Raw genomic sequence first — 13,489 nt, 5'->3', positions numbered from 1 at the left:
CAAATCCTGGGCAATCCTATAGGATGGCAACCCTACCTGGGGGAGGCGTTCAGGGAATGAAGTGGCCTCTGCTCAGAAGTGGCAGAGAGATTCATGGCAGGTAATGTCATTTTTACTACAACAAAAAAACATGCTTTAAAACGAAATCTGAATTTATTGCAAGAATATCAAATATTGCATTCTTAGCCAACCACAGGCATAAACAAAATAATTACAAAAGATAGGACTGATGGGTGTACAGCACGTACAAGTCCCAATTTTAACTTACATGCCTGGAAGAACAGTATGCGTTTGGGCCAGACTCCTGATTTACACTGACTGAATTGAGGAGGGTTCGAACATCCAACCCAAATGCAGCCAGTTCGCGCTGGGATCATCAGGTTAAAATTGGGGCTACAGATTACCTGTTTTATTTAACTGCTTTCTCAATATAAACAATGTTTTTTCATTTCGGTGGGGGAGGGGTAGCAGCTGGGCCTTTGCTGCCTCTCCCTGCACCCCCGCAATCTCCATCGCAGCTACAATAAAACTCACCATGCATGTTTGGCGAAGCGCTGACTGGTTGTGGAACTCAGCCTACCAGCAAACAATTTCAAAAGGACAATAGAATTCCCTAAAGGAAGTAAAAACCAAATACCACAGAAATAGAAACCTGAAACAAAAAATGCTGAAAATTCACAGCAGGTCTGTCAACATCTGGAGAGAGAACAGACAAGTTAATGTTTTGGACATGGACACTTCTTCATAGAATTAACAGCACATCAATTGCCCAAAGGTCTGCATCAGTGTTTATGCTCTGTATGAACCTCCTCTCTCCTTATTTCATCTCACACCATCAACAGATCTCGCTATTCCTTTCTCCCTCATGTTTTTATCTAGCTTTCCCTCAAATGCATCCATGTTACTCCACTCAACCAATCTATGTGGTAGCGAGTTCCACATTCTCGTAAAAAAGTTTCTCCTAAATTCTTTATTGCATTTATTAGTGACTATCTTATATTATGGCCCCCAGTTTTGGGGACTGAAAAATAATTCCTTCCTTATGGAGTTAGCTTCTAATATAGTATATTGCATTCACTGTTCACAGTATGGCCTCCTTCAAATTGGAGAAACCCTTGTGCAGATGAGGTGCTCATTTTTCTGAACACCTCTGTTGTTTGCAAATGTGACCGGCAACATTATTCCACTCATCATTACTCACTAGTTTTATCTGATATAAAATTGGGAGGAGATTAATCGTTAGTAACATCTGTTCTCATCTGATGTTTCAGATCTGAAGAAGGATCCGCACCCGAAACATTGAATTGTTTGCTCTCTGCACAGATGCTGACTGAGCTGTTGTGTGTTTCAGGCATTTTCTTCCCTGAAAAGGTTGCCATAAATGTTATAGAAATGTGCACAGAAATAGTAGAATTCACACCTTTGTGAATCTCAAGGTTTAAGCCCAATAATCCCTTTATCACCTAAAGATTTTATATCTGGCTGCAGCTCTTCAAGGTTTAAAGAATGCTCATGAGACTTTAGCTCATTCTCTACGTCCAATCAAAAGTTTCTAGCACATACCTACCTTCATTATCACTAAACTACTGGTACCTTTTTGACCCAGATTAATAAGTAACTCAAAAACGTCAGCAATAAGACTTTAACATATATATCTAAAACCTGGCCCATTCCCAAGATATGCCTAGGTCTTTATTAACCTCATCAATAGACTCCCACTGCACCTATCAAACAAGTTACCAGACGCTGATGATGACATTGCAAGATAATTTTCATCCTCATGAAAATAATTGCCATGTAATGAGTTTTTAATTACTCCTAAGATCATAAAATAGTCAAGGCAGACTCCAGTTCAATGGTCATTCTGGAGGAAAGACAAAGGGGATGATTGCGTCTCTTAAGCAAAGGGCAAAGGTTAATTGATGTGATGAAACAAGCTCCAAATGAGAGTCCCTTCCATTCTGATCTTTATCGCAGCGATTATCAGTTAACAAGTGTGTAATTAGGGGTTACAGACATCACAGTTTATGAGTTCTTTTGTGTAAATTGGGAACCAAAGTAAATCCAAACATGTCAATCAAGAGTTTCTATTTAAGAAATAATGGCATATGTTGCAGTCTCAAGGGATTTTTCAAAAATGGTTTTGTTTAGTATTTATACCACAGCTAAAGAAGCATTTTTTAATTGAAATAATCTCATGTCTATTTTTCGTAGTGTTAGTGTTATTTAGACCTCTGCAAATTGTACTGCAGAACACATCCTGCTGGGTTCATTTAACACTGGTCAGAGCATAAATTTTAGTGCAGCTATGATTCCGTAGCCTGCAACTAGCAGCAATGTTTTTATGGTCACATTTGTACCAGTAGTTCAGCCTTTAGAAGCCCCTGCCTTGACAAACTTGTACCCATGGTTCGCTTTTCTCTGGACTTAGAGATAAGGAGAGTTGAACACTGCAAAATGGCTGCCCCAAACTGGCTCTCAGGCTTCATTTGTTTAATCTGGGTGAGCTGCTATTTGCCATGGCAGCCCCACAACCAGCTCATCCTTGTGCTGTAAGAAAGAAAATCATAAAAGGAAGAAAGTAAGAGAATATGGAGTGTGTGGAAATGGAACTAAAGCAGACAACTCAATTTGAGCTGCATGCAACACCACAGGAATGATGGACTGCAATTTCTATGAAGTTATCAAAGTATTACAAAGTATTAACAACACAGAACCAGGCCAGTGAGCCAACTGATTTCTGCCAGTGTTCAAGCTCCATATGAGCCTCCTGCCACACTTCTCCATCTAACCCACCACCACCACCTCCCTGCCACGCCCCCCCCCCCCACCCCAACCCCAAAAAACTTATCCAACTATGCCTTTCTCCTTCATGTGCTTATCTAGCTTCCTCTTAAATACATTTATGTTATTCAGCTCAACTACCCCAGGCAAGTTCCACATTCTAGCTACTCTCTGGGTAAAGAAGTTTCTCCTGAATTCTCTATTGGATTTATTAGTGATTATCTGATATTTCTGGACTCTAGTCTGATCTCACCCACAAGTGGAAACATCTTCTTTACCTTACCAAACTGCTTTATAATCTTAAAGACCACAATCATATCATCTTTCAGTCTTCTCTTTTGTAGAGAAAAGAGCCCCAGCCTGTTCAATCTTTCTAGATTGATACTAGAACTGAGAGGTTGTACCTTTCAAACTTATTGTTCAAAATATACTACTGACGACAGGTACTATCAAGGCAGGATGTCTATTTCTAGGTCTGTCCTGCCAGCCAGCCATGATACTGGTTATTTCTCTTAAAAAGAGATACAAAAAGAATTTTCTAAATAAACTTTATGTTGGATACATAGGAATAATATCAATTGAAAGTAACTCCACCCCATCCCTCCCAGAGTAATATTTGGTTTTAATGCATCACGTTTGAAAGACATAAAGCAGTTTCTATGTAATTTCATGTTAACAGCATAAACCTCAATCAATGCCAGGAGATTTCCGACTGAAGTTTCTTTTTCAACAAAAAGTTTTAAAAAAAATTATACCATTTGTCAAGCAAAACCTTCCCTTTTTAAAATTTAACATTTTATTCCTCTGCAAAACAGCTTCTTGGACTTAGACCAAAGGAAATTGGCCACAGTGGGATAGGGAAGAACTACAAAACAGAGAAGCAATTAGGAACTGGAGATGGATGGATAAACACGTGGATGTCGTTTGCAATCTGGAAAGTAGCTTGGTCGTTCAGCTCACCGTATCATCCTCCATTAGTTGGCATGTGGAATTTTCCAGTCCTGTTATGTAAGTACCACATACATGGAACAAATTAATACGAGGAATCCTGCGCTATCATTGATATATTTTACCTTACCTTTTAACAAAAGCCAATAGTGAGGACAGTCCCATATATATCCTACACAAGAGTAATTAGTTCAATGCAACAATATGCCATCTGCATCTGTTCAAAGAAAAATTAGCTAAAGTAACAGGAACACAGTTATATAGACACAGTAGCTAAGATCATGAAAAGCTCTCATGGATTAACCAACACTGCAGGATTAATGAAGAGCAGATTCAAATTACTGCTGTAAACTTTCTGATGATGTGCTACATTGGTCCAGATAATCTGCTTGAATGAAAGCCCAAGTTAAAAAAAAAGAGTGAAGTGTGATTTGTACCTGACCGAATCAGAGTAGCTGGAATAACGTCTTGGACAGTTCTGATGAAAGATCTTCGACCTGAAACGTTAACGCTGTTTCTCTCGCCACAGATGCTGCCTGATCTGCTGAGTATTTCCAGCATTTTCTGTTTTTATTTCAGTCTTCCAGCATCTGCAGCATTTTGCTTTTATAACATTGGTGGATTTTTCTGTACAAAGCTGTGGCTGCATTTGCTAATCTAACAATCACTGTGCTGCTAAAAAAACTAATTGTATGTGAAGTGCTTCAAGATGCTTCCAACAGACGTGATGAGGTGCTAATATAAACAGAAGTCTTTCTTTCCGTGCACTGAGAGTTGGAGACTCCAAGCTCAAGTTCCAGTAGACAAGGTTTCTACAGATGAAACACTCAGGGCTGTGCTACTGAATTCTGGAAGCTTGTTTAATTCTATCAAACTAATTAACTTTCATTTTACTAGTGAAAAGAACATGCAAGTTGAATTTATTATATAAGAAATCCATGTATCATTTTATTAATTGGTCAATTGTTATTACACCTAATGTAAACCTGTGTATATCAGTTGTCCACAAGTCAACTTTAATATGATCTGCTTTAGTGCAACAATATTGTACCTCAAAATGAATTCAGAGATAAGGCAATCCTAATGTTTTTATGTTGTCCAAGTAATTACTTGATGCACAAGAATTTGATATTAAGAAACACTTCTCATTCTAAGGAATTTGAGCACATGATCTAGGCTGGCACTCCCTGTACAATATGGCTCTACTGGTGGGGGGGGGGGGGGGGGAATCATAGAATTGTGAAGGGAGTTGGGGAGCCCATCGCCAAGTTATTTTGTCAGAGGTGGGATAGGCCGACGACAACCTTCCCGACTAGTGGTCAATTGAGGCCCTTAAGTGGCCTATTAATGGCCATGTAAGGGCCTCTTCCACCGCCGCTGGGATTTAACCCCGTAAAATGAGGCGCCCTCCCTGTGGGCTTGGGGATTCGGGCGGGTGGTGATCCCCCTCTGTGGGCTTGGGGGGAGGTGGGGCGGGTGATGACCCTCCTCTGGGCTTAGTGGGGGGTGGATGGTGACCCTCCTCTGTGGGCAATCTGTGGCCCTTGGAGAGTGCCCAATGGGAAAAATTCCAACTCCCTGGAACCCCCCCTCCTCCACCTTCCGGACTGGCACGGCGACCCCGCCTCACTTACCTGAGGTCCCGCAACGCTAGGCCTAGGTCCAAGGCCTCTGCAGTACTGACAGTGGCCACCACTCCCTGCGGCACTGCTGATACTGCTGAGCTGCCAGCCCTGTGATTGGCCGGCAACTCTTGGAGGCGGGATCCCCATCTTTATAGGGACAGGGATCCCGATGCCAATCACTTAAGTGCCAGAGCCATGCAAGATCGCATCTGGGGGTCTCAGAAAGGCCGAGACAAGGATCCCCTCGCCCTTTTGACCTGGCAGCAGGAGCCCTGCTGACACCACAAAAAAACAGCCCATCTCAGGTGAGCCTAATGCTACTATTTCAAAGAGTTAGGGGAGTTCTCCCTGGTGTCCTGGCCAATATTTACCCCTCAACCAACATAATTGATTATCTAGTTGTTATCACACTGCTGTTTGTGGGAGCTTGCTGTGCACAATTTGGCTGCCGTGTTCCCTTCATTTAAATAGTGACTACACTTCAAAAGTACTTCATTAGCTGTGAAATGCCTTGGGTACAATGGTTGATAACGTGTCCGTACACGGACACCAATGTCCATAGTAAAAAATTATGAGGTCTGTGGTAATTTTAAATGTCTTGCTAAAATTACTAGGATTGGGGTCATCGGGGCATCGAGCTAGGTAACCCGTCAGGGTTGTCCAACATACAGCTCATGGCCTGCCAATTCTATGTGACTGACAGCTGGCTACCTGGGCGGGGTGAGCGCTGATTGGCAGTTCACGGTGCAGGTGGGCTGGGATTGGCTGCCATTACTGTTTTCAGGCAGTTCAGGGAGTGAGCACATGAATGGAAATGGCTGCTGTGGGGAACAGGGAGAGAGAGGATGAGGGGAGAGCAAGTGAAGAGTGTGTTATTTATTTTGTGAGTGGTGTCCCTTGACTACGCCACTTACTATAATTGGTCAGTTAATTCTTCTCAGTACTGGTGCATGCACGGAAGTCCTGCAACCGCAATCTCAGCAGGTACTGAACTCCCTTCTTTCTTCTTTTCTTTTGGGCCTCCTTATCTCGAGAGACAATGGATACGCGCCTGGAGGTGGTCAGTGGTTTGTGAAGCAGCGCCTGGAGTGGCTATAAAGGTCAATTCTGGAGTGACAGGCTCTTCCACAGGTGCTGCAGAGAAATTTGTTTGTCGGGGCTGTTGCACAGTTGGCTCTCCCCTTGCGCCTCTGTCTTTTTTCCTGCCAACTACTAAGTCTCTTCGACTCGCCACAATTTAGCCCTGTCTTTATGGCTGCCCGCCAGCTCTGGCGAATGCTGGCAACTGACTCCCACGACTTGTGATCAATGTCACACGATTTCATGTCGCGTTTGCAGACGTCTTTATAGCGGAGACATGGACGGCCGGTGGGTCTGATACCAGTGGCGAGCTCGCTGTACAATGTGTCTTTGGGGATCCTGCCATCTTCCATGCGGCTCACATGGCCGCATGGATGCTAAACATTGCAAAAGGTGGTAATTTTATGAATGTTGTATTCTTGAATCACATGCTGAAGAGTAACCGTTTCCCATGGAACTGTATTCTACTAAAGAGAATCAGTGCCTTCAGTAAGGAAGAGAATTTCGGAGAAAAGTATTTTTAAAATAAAACCTTATACCAATCTCTATAAGTCAGTTAAACAGGCCCTGGTTTGATGTTATAATAATGCAGTTAAAGTTATGAAATTGAAAATTAAATCCCAACCTTATGTTAATTAGACTGATTCAAAGACCTTTTCCCCTTTTTCCTTATTTCTCCTGGCTCCACAAAATTTGAGGGATTCCTCAGATACTTATGATGTGGTTAACAAAGGTTAACATTCCTATCCACTAGGACGGAAAAGTGATTTGAGTTTTATGATAAGGTAGAAGTTTTAAAAACAAAACTACAGAAGTTATTACTAGTGTGTCAGGTTCCTAAAGTTACCATCACACCGTTTAAAACATGGTTTATAAAAGTTCAAGAAAACTTAAAATATTAGCATTGATTGTAAAAATGATTATAAACAGTAAACTAAAGACTCTTTTGCTGAGTGCTGAAATTTGATTACTCAGATTTCAGGGAACACTGTGATGAACTGAAGCTCTATTCTGTCAATAAAAGTAATTCGCATTGCATATTGTTTTGCTTGCTAGCTAATACAGTTGTGCTGCTCTCCATTGATGTTTGTATGCTTAGCTACTTTATTTATAGGGAGAAATGTGTTTTAAATTGGACTGTGTTTTGATGGCATTAGGTTGACTATACACTTGATATACAGATTAATTGCCCCCATGTCCTTGGCTGAGTCAATAATTTTATCAAATGTCTGTGGTGCAACATGTTGGTGCCTATCCCTGTTTGGGTCGTTCTGAGGTCATGAAAGGTGTTATATAAATTCAAGTCGGTCTTTATGTACTAAAATATATAAACAGTTGGTCACTTAAAAAATTTGTAGAAGCCCAACCTCACTGTAATTCACTGACCTGAAACATTAACTCTGCTTCTCTCTCCACAGATGCTGCCAGACCTGCTGAGTATTTCCAGCATTTCTTGTTTTTATTTCAGATTTCCAGCATCCGCAGTATTTTGCTTTTATTTCACTGTAATTCTTACCAGTCTCTTCCTTAATGGCACTACATGCTTAAAGTCTAATCTCAACACAGTCGTGTGGCCAGAATTCCATCTATTCAGCGGATGAAAATACTGCCTGATGTGGTTCTGAGATAAAGAACACTGTATGGCAGCCGAGTTACATAATCTCAGCCAGGGCTCCAATTGGCTTGCTGCAGTTAGACCTTTTGGTTTTATACTTTAATTCAAGGACAATCAGTTTTTCCCACACAGGGTATGCAGGGGCAACTCTGATGGCCTCCATAGCCTACTCACTGTCCATGGCTTGTATATTAAGAATGCCTAATTGAGAACAATACTGATTGGGATCTGGAGAACTTTAGTCCCAAGGAATTGCTAGTGCCTTGAGGCAGTAAAGTTAGTAAATAGAAAAACTACTGGAAGGTTCTTGTCAACAGTTGGATGGGCCCATTTCAGACAAAATGACTCCGGGTGGGAAAATGTACTGCAGTAAACAGGTTTCATGTGTTTAAAGCTGCACGAGTATATATTTCAACTTTTGAGATAAAACAGGCAATCTGGTTCTGTTTTTGTTTGCATCTGACTAAAACTATAATCAAGATGTATGCTTTTCCCCCCCACAAATCTATAAAACGTTATGACATAATGCTGGAGACTTCAACAATCTTCCTTGTCTCCTGCATTCACATTTTGCAAGGAAAACAACTTATTTTACTGCTCAATGTTTTATATTGAACTTTAAGGTCAGTCAGTTCCAGGCCTTACTCAAAATGGCATCTGATTAATACCAAACTGAATCAATGTGAAAGTAAACTGATGATTGCTCTACTATCCCACAGACTCCATTTCATGCTGTAGTTTATTCCGATCATCTTCCCTGCTGCTGTCATTGCTCCTGCAGTTTTGTAAATAGCCAAGGTTCAATTATCACCACTTTAAGAGAGTTCCAAAAAAAGATAACTCAGTTTGCTGGCTAATCTAAATTAAAGGTTAACCATATATCGAAGGAATCATTTCATTACAAACAAGCATTCCTCACACATCAGGACGGAACTGGCACATTACAAAAGTTACTACCGAATAATTGAGCCTATAATTTTACTTACAGGTTGGTCGTACTGCTATGTTTTGCATTGATTCAAAGCCAAAGCTCCTTCTCATCAATCCAAAATGGGTCGCATAACTGGGGAGTAAAGTTGCCTGGATTGAATTCTGGCAAGCAGCGTGAGACCACTTCAAGGAGGTAGTTTCACATTGCAGCCAGTGCAAACCAAACTTTTAAAAAAGTTCCAGAACTGTCTAACCTACAGTTTTAACCTTTTGAATTCTGGCAAAAAGTTAAAGACTTGCATTTATGTAGCAAGTTATTACTTCTCTCAAAATAGTCTCAAAGCTCATGATATGAATGAATTATTTGAAAAGGAAACATAACTGTTATTATGCAGCAAACTCAGCAGCCATTCTGTACATTGCAAGATCCCACAAACACCAATGAGATGAATGAACAGTTAATACATTTTTAGGTGGTACTGATTGAGGTTGGAACAACAGTCAGGTCAATGTGAGAATCCTCTGCTTTCCTTTGAATAATGCCGTGAGATTTTGAACACCCACCAGAACCAGAACAGGCATAAGGGGATTTGTTTAAGTCCCATCCAAAGATGGAACCTCCAACAATGAGGCATTTCCTCAGTACCACACTCGAGTGTCAGCTCAAGGCTTGCAGCGGAACTCAAACCCACAATCTTCTGACTCAGAGTCAAGAACAATACAAACCGATTGTTTGAAAGTAAAGAACTGGCAGGACAGTTGGTTCCTCAACAATATTAATAAATATTCACAAATTTAACAGACATTTGGATGACAGTTTGTGGAACTTTCCATATAAATGTTTGCATATAGCTCCTCTGTGTCTTACCCAAGCATGCTACAGAACTGGCAGTATTTTAGCAGTCAGCTCCCTCCCTTTATAAGGAGATGCCAGCCCTCAAACCAGTATTCAGTATGTCATAGCATTATTACGTTACTTTAAGAATGGAAAACTAATAACAATTGTAAGGGAAAAAAGTATCAAAAAATCTACAAAGGTCACAAGATTTCAACATCCAAGTCTATAGAAAGAGTAGAGATACCAGGAGAGAATTACAAGATAGGAGGTCAATAGCTTTATATATAGAATATACTAATCAATCCTCTTAATCCTTGCATACATGGAGTCAAGACCAAGTTTAACTTCAGGTGAGGGTGTAGAGCTGTGTATAGTTGGGCCAGGATGTGTAGTCATAAATGAAAATTATATAAGATGTATTGATAAGTATATAATATAAAATATATATACATACACAGACCCTATTTTCAAACATATTTATTTGCATTATTTTTGATTATTCATAGGAAAACAATGATTCAGGAAAGAGAGTTTTTGAAACATAGTACAGAGAAGTTGGGAAATATAAAATTATTTTATAAAAGTAATAAATAAATCCATTCCAAATATCCAATAAACCCTACATGCTGATGGGTAATAACTTTTTGAAAATTGTCTTTCATTTTTTATGACTGTAAAAAGCACTGTACCTAGGAGGGTGGAGAGAGAAATTCAGCATGTACAATTACATCTTGCAGACAACTTACTTTGAAAATAACAGACAATCTTTTCATGTCACTTACTACTGGAAAATGTATTCAGGAAAAGGTAGAGTCAGTGATGACAAGTCAGAGACAATCAAACTGTCCTGTCATCTTAGTTGAATTAACAAGTCAAGTCTGGACAAATGCGTAACCGATCTACATGCAAAATCCCAATACATCATTTACATTTTCTTCAGTCATGTAGGAGTCAAAAAAAATAGTTTGAGCAAATTATAAATTCATGAAATTTATGACAAATACTGGACTTTGAAAGAGCTATTCTACCCACACTAGATATTCGCTTTCTTCCAGGTTTAATTCAGTTGCCCATCCTATCAGCTCTTTTCCAATTTTAGAAGCATCTCTTAACAATCAGGGGCTTATGGTCAGAGCTCCAAGTATATATCCGAATACCAACGATGCAAAATTATCCTTACCCCCCAACTCAAGAGCAGTCTGAGCAGGGCGTCCAGTGGTTACTTTTGATGTGGTGTAATTAAAGTACAAGACTTTAGCCGTCAAGCCAGTCCAAGGCATTACATGCAAAAAAACATTAATTGCCTCTTATTAACATTAGTAGGTATCTGCAATAGGCCAGTGTGTGAATGTTCAATAAATAGATAGTGAATTTCCCATAAGACTGATGGCAGCTTTGTCTCCCCATAATCTAGCTGTGATAAAAAGTGGAGCCAGTATACAAACAGGGAGCTGTAACCAATCTAGAGTGCCATTTACAATTGAAATAAGACTTCAAAAGGAGAGAAAAGAGTCGAGTGATACACAAGTCGAGGCCTTTTATGTTTTCTGCTGTAGGATATTACCCTTACGTAAAATTTTACAGTTTATTGTGTGTTGTGTTTAATGATTGTTGCACTAAATCTTTCCGTAAATATTTGCACAGAATTCAATAACTATTTGGTTAGCTTTGTAGTAAATGCCTTTGGTGCATGAAGTATTGACCATCACAGTCAAATGAGGGGAAGGATGGCAAATGGCACAAGTATTTTTAAACAGAAAGCAGAATATTTCACTTACCTGATTTTTTTGTTTTTGATGGTTTTAGACCTCCAGAGTTGCATCACTGCAGCTTTCATTTACTGATTTTTGTTTTACAAAATGAATATGTTACACAAAAATATATACTCATCAACTGCACTGATAATGATTCACTCTCCTGGCTGCTGTATGCTAAGTTTTAGATGGGCTTCCATCATTAGTACAGTCTATCGTACTCCACGGTCAGAATGTAATTCACCCAGTTTATACTGAACACAAATAATAACAAAGAATGCTGGATGTACATCAGGTCCATCAGCATCTGAAAAAAGGTAGGTTAGCATGTTGGGTGCAGGCCAACAGAAACTTAAATATTGAGGTAATAACAGCATGACTACAATTTCGGTGGCGGTGAAGAGAAGTTGGAACAGAGGCAAGCAATATTGTAAGGGGTGAATAAAAGTGCATTTGATGATGAAGTGGAGGTGGGAAAGGAAGCTGAGCTTGGGGTCAAAATATGGCAAGGCTCCACACCTCTGGACTCAGACGTGGTCGTCGTTGAGGAGGTAGATGGAGTTAGGACATACATATGTAGGTACTGGTGGGAATTGAAGAGGATAGCTTCACTTATTGAGACATTAAGCAGGAGGAACTTTCAGTCCATCCAAATCTTGATGTTGATAAAGCAGCTGAAGCCTTTGGATCTATGGCGGAGACAGGGATGTAAAGCTGGGTGCCATCAGTATACATGTGGGAACAGAACCGGTACGCCATGCTTCTGGATAATATCACCAAGGGGTAACATGTAAATGATAACAAGGGAAGGGGCAAGTTTGGACCCATGGATATATCGAAGGTGATTGAGTGGGTAAAAGAAAGAAGCTCTTCAAGTTAAACCAGCAGAGGGTAATACCACGGAGGTGAACAGATGAAAATGTTGGAAGATGAAAATGTTGGAAGATGATGGCATGGTCAACAGAAAGGTCAAGAACGATGAGAAAGCCAGCCATAGTCACAGCTGCAGAGCATGTCCTGTCTTTCAGATACTGCTGGCCTGCTGTGCGTTTTCAACATTTTCTGCTTTTGATTTCTTTTTAACTTTACAGCGTAAAAACACACACACGGTCCATATAATACCAGATAGGGGTAAACAACCTGTTTTTACCTTGTTTGTAGTTCATATACACAGCATACAAAAAAATAGATTGATCAGTATGTGATAATTACACAAAGTCATTCTGAAGTGACAACCTAAAATGGGTCAGATACACTTCATGCACATACCTCATAATGATAGTTCATACAGGACAGGTCCTTCCAACAGCGATCTCCACGGATTTTAATCAGACCCTGTCAATAAAACCACAAACATCCAGTTTACAATTAAACACTGAGGCAGGAAATTAATTAACACAGTAATGAGAAAGTGGCATTGAATTTCCACATTTTCAAAAACAGTTAAAAAAAATATTGATGCAGTTCTTGAAGAGTACATATCCTTGAGCAAGACTGTATCTCAATTAAGGGGTTCTGATGACAGCAAAAGAAACTGGAGAGGTTTGGAACCCTTGTCAGAATGGCTAAATCGGACTACATTACTTACCATTACCAAAGATGCTGTTCGCACTTTTCTAATGTTAAAACATAAATTCTACTCCTTATTGTTCTTGGCATGTCTTCCAAAATAGGTTATAATATGCTTTATGTAACGTTATGGTGGTATTAACAATGATTTTTTCGGAAACTTTATATACAGTGTATTTGAGATTATTTACAGGAGTGTGGAATTCATTTGTAATGTCATATTCTCTTTAATTGCTTTCACTGATCTGTGCTACACAAACACAGGATTGCTTCTGTAACCAAGAGACTCAAAGCTATTACTGTTTTGAAAACATCTAACAATAAATAATCTAGAAGGAATCCATAG

General features: G+C 39.8%; 1 protein-coding gene across 4 annotated transcripts in view; it reads right to left on the bottom strand.

Moving 5' to 3' along the window:
* Positions 1 to 13,489, bottom strand: part of lmf1 (lipase maturation factor 1) — a 704,612-nt gene that overhangs the window by 342,720 nt on the left and 348,403 nt on the right. For all 4 annotated transcript variants that reach the window (XM_068055858.1, XM_068055859.1, XM_068055860.1 and 1 more), the window contains one exon: positions 12,844 to 12,909. In XM_068055858.1, the coding sequence (XP_067911959.1) occupies positions 12,844 to 12,909 (66 nt within the window). The remainder of the gene's footprint in view (positions 1 to 12,843; positions 12,910 to 13,489) is intronic.

Source organism: Heterodontus francisci, chromosome 24 (assembly GCF_036365525.1).
Source record: "Heterodontus francisci isolate sHetFra1 chromosome 24, sHetFra1.hap1, whole genome shotgun sequence".
Classification (NCBI taxonomy): Eukaryota; Metazoa; Chordata; class Chondrichthyes; order Heterodontiformes; family Heterodontidae; genus Heterodontus; species Heterodontus francisci.
Note: the sequence above shows the minus strand (reverse complement) of the source record. Positions and strands in the feature narration are given on the sequence as shown.